The sequence below is a fragment of the Taeniopygia guttata genome, chromosome Z (assembly GCF_048771995.1).
Source record: "Taeniopygia guttata chromosome Z, bTaeGut7.mat, whole genome shotgun sequence".
NCBI lineage: Eukaryota > Metazoa > Chordata > Aves > Passeriformes > Estrildidae > Taeniopygia > Taeniopygia guttata.
This window is the reverse complement of record NC_133063.1, coordinates 46,098,378-46,122,387: the sequence shown is the minus strand read 5'-3', so window position 1 is coordinate 46,122,387 and position 24,010 is coordinate 46,098,378. Positions and strand designations below refer to the sequence as shown.

The 24,010-nt window shown below is 42.9% G+C and overlaps 1 protein-coding gene across 2 annotated transcripts in view; it reads right to left on the bottom strand.

The window, feature by feature from the left end:
- The window catches only part of DNAI1 (dynein axonemal intermediate chain 1), a 136,150-nt gene that overhangs the window by 45,759 nt on the left and 66,381 nt on the right, over positions 1-24,010 (bottom strand). For both annotated transcript variants that reach the window (XM_030258206.4, XM_030258207.4), the window contains exons 14-16: positions 9,699-9,788; positions 4,518-4,605; positions 2,592-2,671 (exon numbers count right to left, since the gene is read on the bottom strand). In XM_030258206.4, coding sequence (XP_030114066.4) covers positions 2,592-2,671; positions 4,518-4,605; positions 9,699-9,788 — 258 coding nt within the window. The remainder of the gene's footprint in view (positions 1-2,591; positions 2,672-4,517; positions 4,606-9,698; positions 9,789-24,010) is intronic.

Sequence of the window (24,010 nt, the reverse complement as noted above, 5' to 3'; positions counted from 1 at the left end):
TTTGTGGGCAGGTCTGCTTTCTGGGGAAATAAAAAAAAAAGTTTCTCTGGAATTCACTTTCCAAATTATTTAATAAATAAGCTAAATTTAGCCCATGGGGAGAACAGCCTGTGTTTGATCCCTGACTCAGACAGCATGTGAGGAGTCTATCTGTCTGTCTCACTCAAGATGCAAGTGCAGCACAGAGATCTGAGCAGCTCACTCCTGCTTAGTGCATCCACAGGACCTGAGAGCTGCTCAGGCTACCATGGGGCTGTCCCTGTTCCCAGTATCCAAGTGGAGCAAGGCTGCAGGAGGTAGCAAGTGGTACTCCTTGAGAAATGTCTGGAGCAGCAGCTGACCCCAAAACTTTTCAAACTGCTTATAGCAAACTCTTGGGGGATGCTAAGGGTGGAATCACTCTTCCCATGTTTTTTGTAGATATTGTGAAAGCCTGCTACACACATGATTTCCCTATGTTGACCCCCACAGTCTGATTGAAAATAGGCTCTTCCTGCCCATGGGAACAACAGAGTTTTATAGGGCTGTGTTGCACAATGTGAGAATGGTCACTTTTCACTGAGCTAACAAATTCAAGAATGTTGCTTATCAGTAACCCTGACAAAGAAAGGGGACATGCTATGTATCAGTGTATGTCCACATTTGTCCACATAAGAATGCTAAAACATCTGCATGGCTTCATGGCTGGGATCACTCCTTATGTTAAAACGCTATCCTAGTTCTCGTTTCATTGAAGATGATCTAAGGCAGAAACATCTACAGCTTTTTCAATGCCAAATTGTCTCCTGACCAGTGCTCCTCCATGAAGAATTTCCTTTCCTGTAAAACTCAGCCAGGACACAATACTAATTATTTCTCCTGATGGCCCCCATCTCACTGATATCCACTGCCACACTCACATACATGCATCACTCACCCAGCCACAGAGGAATTTAAAACCTGTGGTTCCTTACTGCCTTTTGATCAGGACTAAACACAAACCATCAATTTAAAGTTCAATACCCAAGGTACCAACTCCTGTGGGTGACCAGACAACTCAGAACATCTGCCCATGACTGTATGGATATTTTGTGTTCTGAAAGCACCAACAAAAAAAGAGTGCACCTACCCACTGCCCACAGCTCAACTGCCCACTCCTCCCACCTCCCTTCTGTACCTATCTTGTCCAAAGCAAGTGAGCACTGCTCAGAAATCCTGCCTAGGTACTGCCTGGCAGAGGGAGAGATTTCAATCAGCATCATCCCTCTTCAAGGGATACTTACTTGTTAAGCACATCTTGCCTAAATGATTGATACTGATTTCAAAATATGATTTCTTTTGGGTCGTTATTCTGTTTCAGGTACATTTTGCAGTGGGATAAGGGGGAAGGAGTTTAGGTCATCCTCTAGGGATGGCTGGATGCATCTGCTCTGTATGTCAGCCTCCCGCTGATTGGCCACATCCCCAGGATGAAGGGCTGTAGCTACAGATTTAACAGAGCCCCAGAGCCAGCTCAGGGGAATGCTGTGCGAATAACAGTTCTATTAGGAAGACGCTACTGGCTTTATTTTCAAGTTAAATATAGCAGAACTCAAAACTTTCTACTTTTAACTCAATTTCTCAAGAAAACATACATACCTTTGGTGTTCTCATCTCTCTTCACAAACAACTTTTGCCCTCTCTGGCAATTTCAGCCAAAGCTGGCTGCATTTGGGATGTGGTAACATTAAAGTCTTACACATTCTGTGAAAAGCAATGGCCAAAGAGAACAAAACATCTGGGCAATGCCCCCAGTGTGGGAAGGGCAAGCACAGTGTGGCTACTGCCCTCGCCACATGGCTGGAGCTGGCTGGCTGACAGCTCCTGCCTGGCACAGGGAACCAAGGCACCAGGCTGCAGGAGGACACTGGAGGGGAGGTAGCCAGCACTGTCTGCAGGAAACAAGGGTTATAGTGTGGAGGTGGGACCCCTGGGGTAGGAACAACATGGGGTGATCAGGAGGAGGAAGGTTTGGGTATGTAGCAATGAACTGGGATAGGAGAGCAAGAAGAATGTGGGATTGGGAAAGGATCTAGAAAGATCTTAAATGGCTTTTCCAACCTAAATGATTCTATGATTCTATGTGATTGTGGAAGGGAAGGGCTGCAGGATGCTAATCCATAGGAAATATGGCTTCATTAGCCTCGCTGCTCACAGTTATTCTAAAAAGGAAGAGAGTCTAAAAGGAAAAGAGTCTAAAAAGGAAAAGAACTGATATTTTTCCTGCCATTTCCCCACAGTCATGAGGACAGAAGATCAATGCCTTTTAACTTCTGCTCTGATCCTACTTAGCACTTCACTTGCACAGCTGCAATCTGCAAAGCATTTTCTGGGATGCAGTTTGCATGAAAAAAGTTTCTGCAAAACAGGGTCTTAATTGGGTCTGTTGAGAGAGCTCCCTGTGACCCTCTGCAGTGCTGGTCTGGTCTCAGGCTCATCAGAGGCATCCCAGGGCAGGACTAGGCTCTGAAGCTGTACTTTGTTCCCACCTGGGCAAACAGTTCAGATGATGAGCCTGAAAGAAACACATGGGTCAGGGGATGTAAAATAAAGGATAAAGAAATAATTTTTACCTTATAGATCTTGCCCTCTTCAGTGCCAACGAGAAACAAATAGTCTATCTTTTTGTGAAAATCAAATGATGTCCCGCTGCCTGTTAACAAAAAAAAAGGTCTGTCACATAGAGAATTGGTTCAGCTGGCCAAAACATGCTTCCTGCCTATGGTAAACACACACTGCCTGTGTTTTCAGAAGTGATTTATTAGCCAGAAGCTCCCAAAAGAAATCAAAACCACCACTTCTACTAAACTTTCTAAGTGTGTATGTCCCCAAGACCTGCAATTTGAACAGCCACCTCCAAAGACATGTAGAAGGGCACTGAAAGAACCAGAAGGGAACAGGAAACCATTTTAGCCTAGGATTCATTTCACTAAAAGCCTAAAATACCTGGTGTAAACATAAATATTGTAAGGATCTGGCCACCTCCTATTTGGGAAGAACAGATCTTTTCTGTTTATTTAGTATCCACAAAAATGTAAATGGTTTCCTATGCATAAAAGAGCCCAATGAAAAAGTATCCCATCATACCTGCCTGTGTTCTTTTTTCCCTTAATTCAGAATCCATTTAGTAGGCTCACTTCAGTAAAGCCAATAGCAAAGAATGTGATTTGGGAAGACATTCTCTGCTAGGGACAGAAGGATCCTGTTAATGTCAAAAGTCCTGAATTGTGCAACATTGTGAACTATGTTTAAAACAGGTGTCAACCACAAACAGGATGTGACTCACTGAGATTTTGTGGCTTCTGCTCCTAAGGCAGATGCATCACCATCCAAGAAAGCCAGTTCACATGTTGGTAAAAAAAATTCAGCAGGGTTCTTGAGCAGAAAATGGGATGTCTGTTGAGTGCCAGAACTACTTGAAGCTGTCCCTACCAGCAGGGATACCAACAGCAACCATCAGATGAGAAACAGGAATGAGCAGTCAAGGCTCAGAGGCACACAGTTACAGAAACTTTCTGCACAGGCAGTCGTCTCAAGCATTATATCTTTAACATTAACAAAATGTAGTTCTCAAAGGAATTGTTAGGGTAATTTCAACTCTCTAATACCATCTGCATTTTTAACATTCAAATAAATTGTTTAATATTCAAGACAAGTCTTTGAAAATCCATTTCCCAGTAACACTAACAAATAATCCCAAAGCCCTGAGAGTTTTGCAGTGTGCTGCTTTAGCCAGTTTCTTGCAACCTATTGTGGCACTGCAAAGCTTCCCACAGAGTGTTCAGCAGTTACTAGCATAGAAACACAGCAATTCTTAAAAGCAGAGCAAGGCTCTCCTCCAAACAGAGGTCCCATCTTCTCAGCCAAAAGCAGGTGTAGAAGGATGATAAGAGGATTCCTCAAGGACTTTCTTATGTTCAGGACCTCCACAGCTGACTCATTCCATCCTGTCTCAAACGCAGGATGATCAGGATGAGAGCATTCAGCCTAGAAGGACTGCATTGACTCCACTTTGTATGGAGGGAGCCTAATATAGTAGCTCAGAATAGATGCTGTGTTTTTATAGAGCCCAAACTCGATGAGACACATCCCAAAGCTGGCTGGGTGAACTGTGCACCCAGGAAAGGGCAGAGGTTGCTTTTCACCTTGATTTTGCCAGTCCAGATCAATGTCTGACAATAAGAACAAAACTGAGTTTTGACATTAGCAGGTGTGTACTTTATCCCCACAGAGATAGTCCAGTAAAACAGACATTTCTTGAATTAATGTTCACTTCATCTTTTTATGCAAGTAAAGGCAGTATGTAACCAGTAAAACTTGACTCAGTGGCCATTGCTCCAGACAGATTTTGCCCTACTGCATGATGAAAGCAAGGAGGCATAACCCTCCTTTAGCTCCTTCCCATCTCAACACCCTGCTCCCAGTTTAATTTCCCAGAATGACTGATTAGAGGCTTTGTGTCAGTAATTAATCAGCATGGCAAGAACTTGGGCTCTTACCAAGCGTTTGCAGCTGCAGCCCCTCTGGCCCCTGCATCGTTGTTTCATCTGCTGACAGCTTGATGACATCCATGTGAACCAGCTCATTCTGCAGGCAGAGGAGATTCCACATGAATAGCATGCTTTGCAGCAACAATACAGAGACATTCAGTACTTTGAAACAGCAAATTTTATGGAGGAATTTTAAAAAGCTGGCCAGAAGTTGCTTAATGTTTCACATTTGGCAGCTTGCTAACATGGCGCTTTCCACAAAACCTTCAGGAAAGTAATGCTTTGGTGCACTGGAACTGAGAGCCACTGGTACATTACCTTGACATACGCACTGGACCTGGAAAATTTTGAGTTTCAGGGTCAGTGTTTGTTAGTGAAAGTTGGCACAGTCAGCTTAAATCATAGTGTTTATTTAAATCATCCTGTGTGTTTTAAGATGGATATTCCATATTCTCAGGGGGCTAACTAAAGCCTTACATTAATGAATAATAACTTATCATCTTTCTGGTTCTTGCTTCTTAACATCTTGTTATCCCCAGAGCAGCCTCAGTTCAAAATACTCTCAACTTCATTGGCTCTGAGATGCCAGCAACATCTAGCAAGCAGTTTGCTCCGAGGGAAAACTGCCCCATGTTTCTGCTCTCAGCAGAGTTCTAAAGAACTATCATGACACTGCTGCGCAAGGTGATGAACCCAGGGCCAAAAGGTTGTGTCCCAAAGAGTTTACAGAGGAGGTGGGAGACAAAAGACAGATGTAAATAGACAAATGTAGGTAAATATAAAGAAATATAAACAAAACCAGAGGGAAAGTTATGTTCTCAGACTAGCGTTGGGAGTTGGAATACCACTGCAGAATGGAGCTGGCTGTGACTGGGGTTCCAGAGGTCTCTGCCAACCCCAACCATTCTGTGATTCTCTGAATATGTGATAAAAAGAACAAACAATGATTAGTGAGCAGTATGGGCTCCAGTGTGGACTGGATAGTATAATCTGCAAATATCCCACCAAAGCACTGTGGGAACAAAACATAACTACTTAGCTCAGTGAATTAAGCTGTAGTTGAAGCTTCTCTTAGCCCAGAGCAGGACTCAGGTGGAAAAAGAGATTCCGCCTGGCAAAGTCAACTCCAAGAATTTCCATGTTGGGGAATGTGGGAGAAGATCTTGTGGGCACCTGTTCATTACTGCAGTTGAGAGAGGACAATGTTCTATGAGGCACAAAGTTACAGAAGATTCAGCAAAGGTCAAAACCCTATAGTGCTCCTCCTTCTCACTAATTCTCACTGCTGCACACCCACATGCACTGGCCTATTGACAGCAGTAAATTGTTCCATGAGAGAGCAGCAAGAAGCAGGACAGACTCCTGCAGAGTTCCACCTTGCAGCTCCTACAGCACATTGATTACAAGTCTGATCCAGTGGGCAAAGGCAGGAGAGATGCTAAGAAAGAGGCCACACATGCTGGTGTACATGTGTATGAACTGTAAAGAGCAGCACCCAGAGGAATCAGGAGCAGAGCATGTTCCACTGCACGTCCAAATACGAGCGCTGGTGTGTTGTTGGGAGTGCAGACAGGACAAGCTAAGCAGGCACTTACCGCTGCTCAAGCTCCCAGATCTGCCTGCTCCCCAGAAAGCACGTGCCCTGTCGAGACATGAGTCCAGTCTAAAGAGCAGCTTTAGTGTGACAGACATGTGATCTTTGCAGGCCCACAGATGTGCTGGTACACTATCTCTGTGTTCTGGTAGAAAGGCAAACCTCAAGAGACCTTCCTTCTAAGCATACACCTTTCTGCAGCCTTCCTCTGAAGATTTCTGCCAGTGCCTTCACCTGGCAGAGGCCCCTGTGGACAGTTTCTGCAGCCCCTGTCCTTCACAAAGAACCCTGCTTGGGCAGACTCCCCTGCTGTGCTGGTTTTATCTTTTACCCAGCTTCACAGCATAAAAAGTGCTTCTGTTCCTGGGGCTCTTTGTCACCAGAGCCATTCACATATACCTCTGGGTAAACAGCCTGCTGACAATTTGGCCTTCCAGAAATACCAAGCAATAGTATGTTGCTTCTGCCTAATAATTGCAGAGCACTTTGTAAGCATTAGTGAATCAGGCCTTACAGCTGCTGTTTTCCCCTTAGTTCTTATTAGCCTTAAGTGATGAAGCAGGCCCAGAGCTGTTCAGTAATTTAGCTGTAGGTCACACAGGAGGGGGTGAACTATAACTACTAATCAAATATGGGATTGCTGAGCACCAGCCTGAGAAGCAGGGCCATGCTGCATCCCAAACAATTCTTTGAAATGGCTGAGACATTTCTCCTTTTTGATAGGCAATGTGTACACCCAAGGAGGGGGCATAGAATCATCCAGCAGCACAAGTCCTGCATCCTTCCTTGATGTTTTACACCTTTATGAGGACCTACAGACAAGACAAGATAGTCTAAGTACACAGAACTTATGTGTTTTTTCATTAAATTTGTCCAATGTGATTGTGCCCATTTCTGACAGAGACAACCACTATGGTCAAGGCAGATCAAGTGTCCCTGGCTAACATTTGAAAACTCTTCTATCCAACTCTTGAGTGTGGTTTGCCAAATCTTCAGCTGGAATAAAGAATGAAATTATTCACTTTGTTCTCTCAGCTTTGAAAGTGTCAAACAGCTAACAGTGTTTGAAGAAGCTTTATTTCTGGATTGCCCTCTCAAAAAGATTAACGAAGCACTCTTTCATTTACTCCCTGTTTGCACCATGGTTTTGTAGAATAGAAAACCTCTCAAATGTCTTCAGTTTTACTCTAAATGAAACCCAAAAAAAGCTCTTGTGAAACTGGAATTCAAGCAGATTGTCCATTTCTCCTTGCCGGATAAAAATCCCACAGATGATAACAAAACATTATTTTCAGCCTGTTTCTTGTTTTCTCTGTTAAATATCTGCCCCCTCAAAAATGTCCAAAGCAGACAGCACCCAAAACACTGCTGTTGGTTACATGTCTGAGGTGCAATTTCTGAGGTAATTTCATCTAAAAACAAAATCAAAAAAACTTAAAATAGTCTTTTCACATGGCCAAGTTCATTACAGTAATGCAAGGGATAAGTAGAAATGACAATGGGCTAAGTGGATGCAGATCTTAGAAATCATACTAAGGATATTTAGAAAAAAAATAGCTATGTGCTCAAGGGACAGCAAAAACACAGATTATGATGAGGAAAAGTTAAGCACTGGTGCAAAAGACCCTCTGCTAGGTGAGCTGCTATCAGAGTCCATCTGCAAACACCTAGGTTGTCCCAGATACGGCATTTCTCAGCCAGTGTTTCCTGCCTCCTAAGGGGAACCGTGCTGAGCAGACTCAGTTTCTGGGGCTCAGTTGGTAATTGTATCCTGCCAAAACACCTCAGCTGGTATGTCTGGCTGCAGGCATGTACTGCCCACTTCAACCCAAACCTTTTGGGTATTCCTACTCAGAGGATGTCCTAGATTGCAAGGCAAGATGTATTCTATTTGCCATCTGTTAGAGGTGTGGCAGTTTATCTTCTGTTAATTGGGTATCTTTCTTTATCTCTTCCACAAACCAATCCTCCCCCATGGGGAGACATCTGCTGTTAATGGCCTATTGAGTGTCACTGCATGACTGATAAAAGTTTCAGCATCTCATTGTGAGATGCTCACCCCAGGGGGAAGAACCAAGCATGCCTACCTGGATATAATCTGAGTTTTTGGGACACCAGACTCAGCCTTTCCACAGGATTCCCAGAGGAGCAGCTGCCTTTTCCACTGGATCTTCAGAAGAAAACTACACCCTTTTCTACAGAATCACTGCTCCAACAGAACCACACCTGACACTCCAGGAGGACTGCAGCCATTCCAATTTGGACTGCTACCAACACCCTGACCAACAGGGTGTCAGGTTGTATTCTGACTCTGTCAGTGTTTTTTTTTTCATATTATCATATATATTTTGGTTTTTGGTTTTTTTTCTTTTCCTAATAAATTGTCTTTCTGACTTGGAGTCTCTCACTGATTTTGCTTTCAAACAAGAACAGTGGAAAACACAGGAGCTGAGTGCTGAGACACTTTTAATCTGTCCCTGTCTAGGAAGCACTTTTGGGAGAAGGACTTGGGATGCATTTGCAGAAGGGATTTTTGATTCTGAAGCTGCATGTAGAAACCTGGGAAAGTCTATAAAAAATAACTTCAAAATCTGTACCATCTGCCTGTGCTTACACTGTTCATTAGGACATGCTCCTGTTCCTGAACTGGACATGAGGCTCAGATTTACATATAATGCTAGAAATTAATCCCTGCCATGGCAGCAAGGCCTAAAAATTTCAGAACAGGTAAGCCTTGGAATAACAGATTGAAAAAAGAGCATCCTAGGATGTAAAGAAATTTCTTCTTTTGTTGAGGAATAATGGGACCGCTGCTTCAAACTCATATTTAGGGCAATGCTATTATTTTTAGCAAGAGATTTGAAATTTTTAAATGTAAAATGAAATAGCCAACAGAAAAACCCACACATTTGGATTCAGAGACATGAACCTAAGGGTCATTTTGGGACATTAATTCTGGGTTTCTATCAACCTATTTCAACTTACTCCAAAAGGAAAAGTTAACAAAGGCAGGGCATGCAAACCAGTTTTAAAAATTTGTATTGGATGTGTATTAGATGTCAGGGCAGGGGGAAGCACTCTGCCTGTCTGATAGAATGCTATCCAATGCAAATGCAAATTTACTCTGTACTACTCACTGTCTCACATAGGGAGAAATTTAAATTGACCCTCTCCCAATTCAAATTGCAATCTGTAGGGAAGCATTTTGGGGATGAGAATCTGGAAGCTGTGAAATAAAGCAGATTATTCTGTTCTATGTCTGGTTGACCCTTCTGGGACAAAGAAAGTGTGAGAACAAGGACCAGGCTTGAATTCCTGCTGCTGCCAAGTAGGAAAACGATCTCTCATTTTCAGGCCCATGGGGTGCTACAGGGGCAGGCAGGATGAAGGTTAGGTCCTGACAATGAGTAGGCTGACCCTGCTTCATTTCAGAGTTTAATGTGGAGCCCCAGATCCAGCTGTGACTGCACCAGCTGCTATTGCTAACATTTCCTTTCAAGCTCATTAGAAATAAATATAATACTAATGAATCACTGAACTTTTGAGGCAAGTGGTTATAATTTGACTGGAAAAAGAAATTGCCACCTACTGTTTACCTTAACTAAAGTCCATGAAACAATCCGCCCATCCGAGGAGACAGAGAAGAAGTTGGAATTGTTGTCCATGTCATCCTTCTGCCACTTGACCTTAAAACAAGAAGAAACAAGAAGACAGTCCTAGTCAGCACATGGCTTTTAGCATTGCAGGACAGAGTCCCACAGCCTCAGCAAGGTCTTCTGAAATCCTTTCTAAAGAGCAGCTGTTTTGCACTCCAGAGGCTTTTTGGTGTGAACACTTATCTCCACCAGCAATTTTAGAACTGTCCTGAGCACTCCGGTCAGTTTCTAAAGGGTGCTCCTGCAGGAAAGGGAGTAAGGAAAGGGAGTAAAGCCCCTCACCTGGAAACTCTGCACCTACCCATGGCCACTGGAGCACTGCCATCAAGGACAGGCCTTATGAGATGTCTGAGCTATGCACCAGAACTCTACACTGTGGCACAGCACCATCCCAGAGAGCCCTAAGATATCTCCAAACACCACCAGTGGCACCCACAAGGGTCCCCAAGCATAAGCCTTGCCTTTCACATTTGACTAATTACATTACTCCAAGTGCAGTGCCACATGGCTACCCTTCAGCCAGACAACCTCAAATTAGCTTTCTGCCCCTATGTGAGGTGCAGACAAGACCTTGCAAGCAACCCACCAAGAAGGGTCCTTGGGGCACTTCTGTTTCAGGGAGATGAAAACTTCTCCATTAAAATTGAAATCCTCCCTACACCTTCAGAGCATCTGTCTGCCTGGTAAGGAGATTTACGTTTCGACTGTGACAGCTCAGCAGGAGAGATTAGAACTCAGATAAATGGCTTACAGTTTAGAAGAGACATTTCAGTTAGACCAAAAGCATTAAGAACACTCGATTTTCAGATCTGGGAATTCAATCAGACTGAAGAGAAAAGAATGACTTGTCACTGGGTCTGTCAGCACACACTCCTGTTGGCATCTGTCAGATGAAGATGGGGACAAGCACTTTGGAAGGTTCTTAGAAGCTTTTCAAAGGTATATCTGTTTCTGTCCAAGCAGTGGAACAGATAGAGTTCCCTAAACATCATCCCATAAGCATGATAAATGAGTTTGATCATTCCAGAACTTACCAGATATTCTATCCATTACTACTTATGGAACTCATACCTAGTTCAGAAAACAAACAGCCTTCTCAATACTTTAATTACACAGATTGGGTATTCCTGTGACAGGTCCTTGCAAAAAAAACCTGTTAATTCTCTTTTGTAATACTGTTTATAGTATGAAGTTCTGTGGAGCATGAAAATTAAGCAAGAGATTCAGCAAGAGACTCGGCAAGAGCAATTAAGTAAGAAAGTAGTTAACCCTCCACTGAACGTTTTCTTCCTTTTCTGAGGAAGGAAAAATACAATGCAAGAGGAATTCATCTGAGAATACCTCAAAAAGCTAGTTTCATGCCTATAAGACACAACTGATGACCTTTGAGTGGCATATACCTTGAATATCCCTGCACAGGTGAAATTGTAAGTTTCCATGTGGAACTACTTCTTTTATCTGGCGTTAAAGGGATAGCATAATTCAATATGACCCAGAATAAAAGGATTAATTATTAAAAAGCAGGTTCAACAGAACAATGATTGCCAAGGCTGACCCACTGTGGACAAGATGTGCTGGGTATATCTTTTCCAAGAACATCTCCCTGTGATCATGAGCTACTGCTGACAGTGACAGTCACTAGCAGCTGCTTCAGATGAATGAGGTGGTGTAGTGAGAACTTTTAATTCAAAGTGAGAAGTGCAGAGCTCATGGACACTGGTTACAAAAACATGTCCAATCTGCTTCATGCTGGGCCAAGAAAAAAGGTCATATTTTGAATAAAAAGATTTTTTAAACGTCACTCTAAAATGGTCTGAGAGTAAGACGTTTTTATGTGTATGTCCAACACAGTTCTCCTCTAACTCATGTTCTTTCTCTCCAGCTTGCTGTCCCAAATATTTGGGAAAAATTTTGCAGACCATCAGACTACTGGCAAATACATGGATGAAGTTCAGTAGCTTTAGTCCATCCCCATCATTCTGTGCAGACACAACTTCTGGGTCCTGATGTCTACACTAACACAGAGTGTTGCAAGAACCTCATCTGGAGGTAACCAAAAAGCATAAGAGCTTTCATGAGCTCATGGGGGGTTTTCCCAAGCTAATTCCTTTCAGCATTCCCAAAGCAAAGAGTTTTTACCCCAACATTTGCCTACTCCAAATAACCTCTCTCTGATGGGAGATCTATTCAAGCTTTCTCCTGTTAGTTAGGTGTCACAGCTCTTAATCCATTACATGGATAGGTGGGGTCACCAGCCCCAAAGTCAAGTAGGCTGAATTGCTTGGGGTACTCTTGGTTCTGTCTTCAAAGCAGTCAATAGTACTTGAGTTAGGTACTTTTTGTAGACAGCTTGTAAAACAGCCTCTCAGGGACACCAGGTTCTGCCCTCAGATGACTATTAGCTGCTCTCAGTGATGGTAGCTTGAATTTCAGAAAAGAGAAATTGGCACTTAATACTTTCAATTTTCCTTCAACACCTCTGACACCTTAATCGTGTTTGTGATCTTTTTTCCTCGTGATCTCTGAATCCCATAAATGCTTATTAGAGTAATTAGACCTCATGATACTGCAATCAAATTGGGCATCTGCTCAGAACTGGCTTTTACTCTGCTCCCAGAGGGTTGCCAACATAGGACAACCTCCCATCATTAGCAGTATCTGTGCTGTGAGGGGTGGAGTATTTGAGGACAGAACCAAGCAACTGTCTGCACAATGGCATGAAGTTAATTTTCCCCCTGAAGCATGTGATAATCAGCCAAGGATTTTGGCTATGTGAAACTATCTAGAGCAAAAGTTAAACTATGATACAATCAGAGTAAAGAAGCACATGAGAAAGAAAAGTGTGTGCAAACAGCAGAGAGGAGACAAGCAAGCAAAAAGCAGCAAGCATTTTCTGTCCCTGATCATGATGAGAACTGTAACAAAAGTAAAAAAAATTTTCAGTGATCTTTAACTTGACTATTATTGCAGTGCAAAATTAGTGTGTGAAACTCATTGCTGTAAGAACAGCCTCCCACTTTTTCTTTTGATTTCTTAAAGCTCATTTATTTATAAAGAAGCTGAGACAATACAAAACCTTATTTAATACACAGAAATATAAATATTAAGATCTCATGTTCATTACTATGTACAGCAGGTTAGCAGGGTGATAATCCGTTCATTTCTAGCAAGAGAATACTATCATTTTTATCTGTGGCAGCTGGTAATGGCTCCTGTCCAGCAGGAGATTAGACCATTTATCCAATCTGAAAACGCCCATGTTTCTGATGTCATTCCTATGAAATAAATAATGCTTGATCCATTTTCATGGGACACAGGCTGTAAGTCTTTTGCATTGACACAATACAACGGTCAAAATTACCCTGGCCCAGAGTCTGGTGTGGTGCAGGCACCAGCTACTGCAAACACAGATCTGGCTAGCCCTTGGCTTGCCAAAAGTCAGGTATGGGGTTCCCACATGCAACACATGCACATTAACTGATGAGCAATTCCCTTTCTTTCCTATAATTATTCATCAAGGAGGCCTTTGTCAGCATTGTAGTACCATGGTCCTGCTGATACCTGCCCTAAGTGAAACAAGGCACGTTGTCACTTAGGGCCTGAAAAAATGAATAAAATCTGGCCCAGCTAGAGAAGAGGAAAGACAAGGGCATTATCAATCTCCCCCACCCCCTGGTTCACCCTTACATGACTGGCCAAGTGAGACACTCAGACGACTTTGGCATACAAATATCTCCTTGGGCTGCTGAAGAAAGTTCATGGTATTTTGACCTGGGGTCAAATTCATTCCAGTGCCAACCTGGCTATCAGTAGACTCCTAGGCAAAGCCATCATGGCAATGCAGGGTTTGGAGGGACCCAAGATGCGTATCTATTCCCTTCTGAGGTGAAATCAGACACTCCCTTGCCACTGGTGACAATTCACACAGGTTGCTCTCACAAGTCTCCAACAACAGGTACTCAAAAACCTCCCTGTAGATACATCTGTGCTTAATTGCCCTTGCACAGAAGATTTCCTTTACCAAGAGTCAAGCCAATTACTCCTTACCATCTCCCCAGTGGATGCAAAGAACAGCAGTTTATTCCCCTTTCTGTAACAGTCTCCAAAAGGGAAAGAAAAGTTTGTGCTACTGTTCCTTTCTCTTTTTCCCTCTCTCCAGCTCAAATCAACTCCCTCAACTTTTGCTTCCTGGTCCTGTCTTCAGGACCCAAGCTTTCACCACTCTTGCTCTTCCTCTTCAGCCTGGTTCTGCAGCTGCAAACACATGGCACAGGACTACCCTGAGTTACAACCTCCTCTCTTACATTCTTGCTAATTAATTAGAATGACACATATCTTTGTGCAACAGTATTCCATTGCTGATCACCAGTGGTGATCAGCAATGCTGATTCTATGCTTCCCCTTGGGCACCCTGCTGTCTAACCAGCCATCTCCTATTTCGAATCTGTGCATTTAATTTCCCCTCTCTAAATGCAGTATTTACTCTTGTCTTTATTGAATTTCATCACATTGATTTTGGGCCTTTCTTCCAATTTATCAAGATAATTTTGAACATAATCGTGTCCTGCAAAGTGTCTTGTCCTCCCAGGGGGGCTTCCCTATTCTGTAATTTGAGTAGTTAACGAAAGTATTGATCCAAAAAAGACCAGAAGTGACAGCTGGAGAGTCTCACTTGTAGCACTTTCAGAGTCTGACAGTGAGCTCTGTATAACTGCTCTTTGAGCACACTGCCTCAGCCACCTGAGCAGCCTCTTTATGGTGATTTTACCTAATTAATATTTCTCTGCTTTGGTTATATGTATGTCACTGTGTAAGCCCAGATCAAAAGCTTTAGTCAAGTCAAGATGGATTGAGATGATAACCTTGATTGCCTCTCCCTTATTCATAAGGCTCGTTTCTCTGGCAAAAAAAGGAAAATAAATTGTACTGGCTTGATATTCTATTCTGGACAAATCCATGTCAACTTCTCTGAATCACTTTATTAGGTAGACATTTAACAGTAGTGTTGTCATTTATTCAAGTGCTTTTCCAGTATTTGAAATTGGTCTGACTGGGTCTGAGCCTATAATTTTCCTCCGGACATTTTTCCAGTCCTTCCAGCCCTCTGAAATCTTTCCTCCTTTCCCTGGCCAGGCTGGTTCTACAGACCAGTGTACAACCTGATGCACTGCTGTGCTATTACCCCCACTTTTCAACCCCCTATGGCTGGCTTTGGATGCCTCTAGCTGGGTGCGTTGTCCAGACATTGTTTTCTGGGCTCTGGTGCTCTGTCTGTGCCACTTCCCCTCCTGCATTTAAGGACAGGCCCTTTGAAGAAAGAACCTGCAGATACCTTTTAGCCAGACATTGGCTCTACAGCATCACTGAAAGGTGTGTGGGGACTGATGACAGTAGACTATCATATTTCACTTTGCCCATGTCACAGGTACACAAATGAGTGTGAGTCCCTAGGTGACAGTGGAGTGGTGCTTTCCCTCATCCATGCTGCAGAGCACATCCCAACCCTGCCTCTGAGTCAAGGTGTTCACTCAGCTCACATGCTGTAAATGGGCTTGCACATAAACCCCAGCCTCTGCCTAAAAGGCACAAGATAGATGTAGCCCAAAAACTCTCTGAAATGCATATAATGGCATGAAATTGATGTGGTTATTTCTTTAAGTGCTCCAGGGTATGTTTAATCTGATCTTGCTGGTGAGCAAGAACTTATCTAAATATTCTTTAATATGCTCTTTCCTTATTCTGACCTGTACTTTTATATCCTCTTTTCATATTAAGCAGACAGTCTCAGACACTCACTGTAAGATTAAACAATACAGCATCAAATATTTCATCCTTATTCATACCACTCAGTAGTAGCAGGAAGCTTGCTTTAGTACTAAGTCTGTATTTTCATTCCTTTAACTACTTACATGCTTCCCAAATATATTCCCTTTCCCTTTAATGACCCAGGATAACCACAGCTCACTTAATACACTCACTTCTTTTTATTAATTTATGTTTTGTGCTTTTCCCTAATACTCAGCTTTAGACATGTCTTTGTTTCTGCGCCTCAAGCATTTCTTTGTAAGTCACTGTTGAGCTGTACAGGCCCCTCTCAGAAGCTCTGCCATTCTGCCCAGCCAGCAGTTCAGAGATTTCACTTATCTGCCTCCTTAGCTGAAGAGAGACACAGACTTGCAGAAGCCCACATGAGCACCACAGAAGCACAAGTGCTTCCCAGCCCTGTTGTGCTCTTTCAGCCATCCTCTTTTGCCCATACTTCGGTCATACAACGTAAACAGTGGGATTAGGACCCTTCTCCTTATATTCACACAGGGTAAAGATTTTTACTCCAGACTCCCCACTGGCAAACATCTGCTTCTTGAGGAAGGGACTCAGCCTCAGTTCTCTCTTGCAGTGCCTGACCTGGCAGTCAAGCACAGATACAAACGTGCTGTCCAAACCACATTTCCTGTGTCAGAATGCACAATCCTGGGCCAAAGCAAATGCCAGAAGAGCTCTGGGGCTCTCTCAAGGTTGACAAGCTGAACATGTGCTGTGATTTAGCAAGAGCACAAACTCTCATGGATGCAGTTTGGCTGCATCTATTGCACAATGGCCCAGCTCACCAACTGGCAGATGAAAACTGTATGGATTCTTGTAGAGAGTAAGACAGACCAAACTCCAGCCAGGAATACCCATCTAAACCTGGGCATGCTCGTCCAGCTGTGGGCACCTTTGATCTGTGTAAGTGGACACTTTCTCCATTTTGCAGCTAGTCTGCCTTTTAGTCTGCCTCAGCATCATGTTGAAGGCTCAAGCTGAAGTGTGAATTGCTCCACAGGTCACATCTTCTGAAGCCAGTTTGATTTGTCCTGTGCTCTAGTGCAAATATTTTCCCGGACTACCTTATAGCAGTTTCTGATTTGAACTAAGAGGCAGTTCTATTTCTTCATGCTGTCACCCTCAAATGTGTTTCTTGTTGGTTTCTGACAGCAACTTTCACCAAAACAGCATCCAGAAACATCAAGTCATTTCCAGCAGAGATTTCTTAATCTTTCACTTTCTTTTCCTGTCAATGACAAATCACAATTTTTTTTGTTTATTCTCCTCTCTGGGTCACTTATCTGTGCTGTTTGCCAAGGGATCTGCTGGTATGAAAGTCTGCTGCACTTAGCTTATCCAGAGTCCACTGACGTTTTGTTTTGCTAGAGCAAATAGTTTGTCCCTCCTTGCTGCCATGACAAAGCAGTGCATCTACAACAAAGTTCCAAAATATCCTCCATCAAGGACATTGCCAGCTATTCTGCATTTGTTGCTTATCATGTCTGACACAATAAGTGGACCTTAACACTTCCCATAGGATCCTCTGCCAGCAGCCGTAAGTGAAGCCAAGGCCAGGCACCCTGAGGAGTGTAAGCAAGATGCAAGGCTGCTCTCCTGCAATCAGTCACAAGAGACACACCAAAATTAATCACTTGGCCATCTAGAAAGTAGAGTACTTAACCCACAAGCAAAGTAACTCCAGCATCAGTTTTTATACATCAAGAGACAGGAAGAGCAAGGCTTAGAGGTGAGGAACAGTGCAATGTCTGGAGCCCTTCCTCAGTGACAACTTGGACAGCCATACAAGTTATCCTGTCTAGAGGTGGGAGGAAGAAAGACAGAAAACTTCATTCCTCACCTTGGTTATTTGAGATAAAAGCAAAAACTGAGCTTAGTCCAGGTGACTAATTTTGACTCAAGGCAGTAATCAAGATTTTAAAGGGCTGTGATAACTGAGTGCAGCCTGGTCAAAGGTCAAAGCAGCCCAGTCAGACTCTGTCTAAGTCTATATTTGGTGAAGAAAGAGCTCTTGGGTCCTGCTTGCACTTGGAGCATATAATACGACTGTGGAGAAGATTTAGCTGTGTTCTGGTTATCTGTAGGTATGGACTTCCTGCCAAAGGTAAACTTGGGCAGGTAGGCAGGCAGCAACCTTAGTATGCCCAGCTGGTCCTTCAGTGAGGGGCACCAGAACCATAGAATCACCAACATGACCATGCTGGAGCCAGCATGGCAGGGTACAGCATAAAGGGCTCCTGTCCTGTGATGCACCCTGAGCAAAAGAGATTACTGGTCTCTATCTATACTTTTTGCTATTCTTGTCTATTTCCTGGGAAACAGGCAGTATTTCTGCTGTGGAATGTCTAGTAAGAATGAAAGAACTAAAAAAAAAATTTAAAAGGCATGTTTTGGTCAACATTGTCATAAAAGGTATTACTGCTTGATCTTTATTTTCCTCAGAAAACCCTGCTGTGAAAGCACAGACCCTGTCCACATCTGCACCCCTGAGCTCTAGAAAAATACTGGTATAAACACAGTGAATGAAGCCACAAAAGAGGAGAAGCCAACCCAGAGACGAAGAACCAGGTCTGCCATATGGTGAAAGCTGGGCTGCCACTGTCAGGAGTCTTTGCACATCCAGGAACTTCATGGTAAAAAGCGTCCATGAGTTGGGGTCACCTCTCTGCCACTGCATGAGATACTTCCATGGGGAAAACAAAATCAGATGACCCAGAAAGGCTCATCTGAGCCTCTCCCTCCTAGAATCCATTTATTGTTTAAAGGAAGGCAAGTCCCACATTAAACTACAAGTAAAACAGAAGCATTAAGGCTGTCTTTTCATATAAAAAAATAAACTGCAACTAGACATTTAACAAAACTAACTTTAAGGAGCACAGGCAGATATATCTGACTCTGTAAGGCCTGATGAAATTCCATCTAGGGTACTTAAAGGAGCGGCTGAAGCAATCTCTGAATTTCACAGCAATTAGCTATGAAAACTAGAAGAGAGGAGAGGTCCTGGGGGACAGGAACAGGGGAAAATGCCCCAAGGAAACACAAAAAAAATGTATCTTGAAGGATAGGTTAAAGGACAGGAGATGAGTCAGCCTAATGCTGAACTTTGAGAGCTGGAACAAAGTATTAAGTCATCTGTACATATGTACAGGATAAGAAAATGAGAATCAGTGAATATGGTCTCCTCAAAAAAAGACTTTGTCGAGAGAATTTATTTCCTTCCTTATCAGGGTAACAAGTCTAAAAGAAAGAGTAGAATTCTTATCTTTAATTTTGTAAGGCTTTTGGCATATTCCTTGTGATGTCTTCAGAAGAAAGATAAGAAATTACTGTGAAGTGGCTGAGTGCTTGAAAATGAATTCCCAAGAGTTTAGACAGTGATGTCTTGACCAGATGGGAGAACATCTCTAGATGGTGCCCATGAGGGACTGTCCTTGTTTCTTCTAACTTTTTTAGCTTTATTCTTTTAACTTTGTCTAGCCTCTGTTCTAGGTAGCCTCTCCAAGGCATCAGGCTCAGTTCTATACAATATTTTCATTAGTAAAATCTGCATACTGAATTGCAAAATATACAGATCATGTGCAGATGCAGTTGAAAGACATTGAATTCCATTAGGATAAAGACTCTACATTATCTTGAAAAGCTGGAGACGTAATCTGAAAATAATAAAGTGATGTGATAAAGACAAGGGTAGAGTGACACAGACAGGCAGAAGAAAGCATTAAATGGGTAGAAATTGGGGAATTTCTGGCTAAGCAATGGTAATGCAGAAAAGCATCAGTGGCTGGTGAGGGAATCAGCAAAGTGATACTGCTGGAGTGACACAGATATATTTTCACATGTATTAAGAAGCGTGTATCATGTAAGACACAGAAGGCAATGACTCCATTCTGTTAGTACAGGTGAAGACACCTAGACTGACCAGTCTTATTTTGAAGAAAACACTTCAGGAATGATAACACAATGTCTGTGAAGGCATGATGGGAAGAAGAGGACACTCCCAAGGCTCTCATTTCTGTCTTTCACAGTTTCCCAGTTCCAGAAAGGAAAGTTCAGTTTTATTTTAAATTCAGTCTCACCTCTCACATGTTTACTGCATGTCATGGTCAATCACACTGTGACTGTTTTGTTCCCTGCAATAGATGAGACTGCTTTGTATAGGAAACAAGTCTTTTGAGTGAGAGTAAAAACTGATGGGGAGAGATAAATTAAAATTACTTGTTACTTAAAAATAAATCCATTGAAAAATGTTCCTATCTTAAAATCTCGGGTTTCTTTTAAATGCAAATGTTTCAGCTATGACAGGAATATGCAGATAAGGGAGCTGCTAAGCAAATAAGGGGTTTTAGTGCTGTTTAGTCTTTTGCAGAAAAATTTGTTGACATTTTACCATTACATCATGCAACAAGACAGAATAGATCAGTTCAATTTGCTTAGGAAGTAAACTTGCCTCCATAAGAGAAGCCATTGAAGAGGTAAGGTCTATAAGGAGTAACTCCTTCTAGGATGAGTCAGTAATATTTAAATATTTGGCTGTAGCGTTTGCTACACTAGAGAGAGGAAATGGTTTAGACATCTGATGAATATCAAAGTGTTCAGAGATTCCAATGTCTCTCAGTCAGTTTGGGTTTCCTGCATTTCTCTTACATCTTTAATGACCAATTCCAACCTAAAGGACTCCCTGGCATTCTATCTGTAGCAGAGGCAGGGATGTGTCCTTACTTTACCCACTTTATGTTTGTGATGATGAACACAGCAGTTAGGAGAGACAGGGTGGCTGACAAGCTTGGTGACAGAAAGCAAAGTCAGGTGCTTTATCTACAAAGAAATCAGGCATCAACCAAGGCAGCCAGCCTGGCAGGATCATATGTCACCAAGCAAAGATGCCAGAGGAAGAATTCTTTCAGAATACCTATGATAATGAAAAGCATCTCAAGACCCCCTGGAATAGAAGACACAGCCCAGCACTGCCTGGATGCTCCAGGAGCAGCCCTCAGCTCCAGCTGTCAGGCACCCACGTCATGGGCATGATGCTTTATTTATGATTACTTTATTTATGGGTACCACCAAATATGGGCCTATCTGGTGGAATATAGCTGTAATGGCTACAGGCAATACCAGGGACTTCCTATCTAATAATTTTGCAAATTATATCTCTACTTCTAGCAGTATATGGCTACTTACAAGTTTTACTACAAGCATTCTCAGGGTTTTCTCCTCCAAAGTCCTTGAAAGCTTCCTGACAGCTGAGGGAAAACGACTAGATGAGCTCAACAGCAATGAGGAAACACTCTAAGATAAACTCCCACATCATATTTAGTCCCATAAAAACTGCTCTTTAGAAAAACACTGCTCTTCTACACCTAGATCAAGTGCCCTCCACCCTGATGGCATCTTCCTGGGATTAAGAGGACCAGGCCCCATCTCTTCAGCACAAGTGAACTCAAGGGTGCAAGGTCAGTCAAGAGGAGCAAGAAATTGGGCTTACAGTATCAGATCATCCACAAATTTGGGGTGCAGAAAAAGAGTATCGAAACTTTTCTTACTAAAGAGTATATGTGGTGGTGGTGTGTGGGAGTCAGCAGTAAGCAGAGAACATGGACATAGGAGAGCTACTGAAGCAGGGCAAAGGCCCAGCCTGAGGCTTGTGCATTACTCATGATTCAGAGACTCAGATTTATCTGAAGGAAGCAGAGCTCAGTTATAAATAGCACTGGATAAGGCTGGCCCTACTTTCAATTTGTTTTCTTCCTGCTGGGATTTGGATGCTCTCCTTTGTACAGTGTTTTACCAGGAATCTGTGTGCTTGTTCCCCTCACAGCACTGCCCAGTGAATTTATTAGGCTGGCATGTAAACAGATGAGGAGAGAAGAACCAGACATTAGACTGTCACCTGTTTGTCCTGTCAGTGGCTGTGCTCCCATGTCAGACACAGCAGGAAGCTGAGCAATGCATGCCAGCGGCCAACAAAGCTCATGGATATTTCACCAGTTGCAATTCACAGCTCTTGGTTTCAATTCTGACTGTGCTCTTGGTGCAAGATTCCCAATTTGCAATAGACAAAACATGAAGTTTCCCACTCTGTGTGCAGGAAAAGCAGGCACATAGGGCAGGCAGGTTCACACCCAAACCCCCAAGCTGCCTGATGTGCTACATCAGAAACAGTGTCGGCAATATGCCTGACAGAAGGTTCCCATCACCACAGGATCACGTGGATTGCCGCAGGGATGGAGCGAGACTTTCCTGGAGCCTGCTGGATGCTGAGATCTCTGGACACCACATCAAGCTGTGGCAGCTCACCGTGGGTTTCAGGGTGGGAGAAGGGTGGGAGTCATGGCCATCCCCAGCTCCCTGTATCTCACTATGCATCAATGTGACCTTGCCTGCAGCACTCCTGCCCAACTTGCCTCTAACTCTGCCATTATCATTCTCTTGCTTTTATTTTATCCTCTTCAGAGCAGCATTCTCTTGTTCCACAGGCTGTATAAGAGCTATTAAGATCCATCAGTGTGTTTATAGGTACACTATAAAGCAGCATAACAGAATTCAAAGACCCAAGCAAACAAACAAATTCATTACAAGCTCTCTGGTATTTTAAACCTCAGGCTAACATCTTCCAACATCCCAAGGCTTAAAGGGACTTCTCAATTTTATAAGTGAAATTTTCTCCACAAATTAGCCCCAGTGCAACTAACAGGCAAAGAAAAATTCTTGTATGTTGCTTGGAGACACCAGAAAAGAAATAATCAATCTGAAAACCCATAGTAGGATGGTCTGGATCTTAAGTACAAGGAAGAGAATAAGAGAAGCATGAGAAAAGAATCTATTTAGCAAGAAACAGTGAGAGCAGGAGGTAGAAAAAAAGTTCAGCATCCGAATGAAGTACAGAGGGAAATGCAGCATCAAAGCAAAAAGAGCTCAATTTTAGATAAATATTACATGATCTGCAATGGACACTTTGCTAAACAATTTCTAACCCAAAAGAATCCATGCCCAAGGCAGAATTTAAAAATAACCACGAATAATTTCTGAATCTCCAGAAGATACCATCTCAAAAAGTACAATTCCAAAGTTAAACTATCAGAGATTTTGTTCATTATTGTCAAAGACATTTAGGAATAAGCATTTGGATGTTTACCTTTCCTAACCTATAGTGGCTTAAAAAGTGTCCAACAGTTTTGGACAAGGTATAAGCATACTGCAAAAATTTTATCCAGCATTTCTGCCACCAGACTACCTTGCAATTTCTATCACTTCTGCCACGCATAAATGAGCCCAAAGCTTCCAGATGATTTTGTGGCTCAGCACAGCCTTTCCAAAAAGTGGTAGAAGTTAACTCTGTGGGAGACAGGATTTCCTCCATTAGGGCTGTGCCTGTAAGTGAGCTCTCACAGCAACTGAGGGCAACCAGAAAGCTGCTGATCTTGACCCTGATTTCTACAGTGAGCATATGGCAACTCTTCCCAAGCACAGCCCTTCCTCCCCAGTTCCCTCCAGGAGAGGACAGGGACACAACTGACACTAGTCAGTCACTAAATGCCTCATGGTGCTGCAGTGAGGAGCCCAGTGTCAGGGACTCAGCAGATAGGACAGCTGCTGCTGCAACAGCCTGGACACAGAATTCAATGTAGGGAGAAGAGAAGGACTGCAGCTAAGGACTGCAGGAGGAGTAAAAATGACTTCCAGCAAGAAAGCCTCTGACAGACTGAGATCTCTGGACCCCAAATGCATGCTCCCTGGTTCATGGATTTTTCTCCCACTGCTTCCTACTTCTGTGCAAGTGCAGAATGAGTGACCTCCCTCATCCCTTTTACTTCTGGGATGTCAGAAGTTTATTCAGCTGTCTGTCCTGCTTGCACTGAGCCAGGTATGCAAGGCACAGCTGGTGGCACAAAAAAGGTAGTAGAAAGATGGAGCTGAAGAGGAAGGTCCTCTATGCAAACATTGAGCTGACCCAATACAAGAAACACAGTTGGCTTGCATTACTGAAGAGGTTTGATGCCAAATGATCCTCACAATTAGGTTTGTGCTCCATTTTGCTTTCAGGCTACATTCTTCCCCCTTTCTTGGGTTCAGATTCCTTGGCTTCCGGTCTCTGTTGCTTTCCTTTCTTCTCCAGACTTCTATTTCTTCTCTAGAGTTATCCCCTAACACTATCATCACAGACCTGAACAATATTTCTTTTCACTGAACTCACCTCAGCAACCACCTATAGTGTGCTTCTTAGTGAAGGCAGCAGGAGGGGTGTTGAGGCTGTTGTGATATAGCTGATCTTTATTCTGACCTTGATAGCAACGTTCTATCTTATATTTTTCTTGTGTTTCCTTTGCATTAAAAAATTTGTGTGCCCAAAGCCAAGGGACAAAATATTATGTGAAGCAGTAACATCTCATAGGCAATGCAAGCAGCAAAAGCTGTTTGTTTGACTGCAG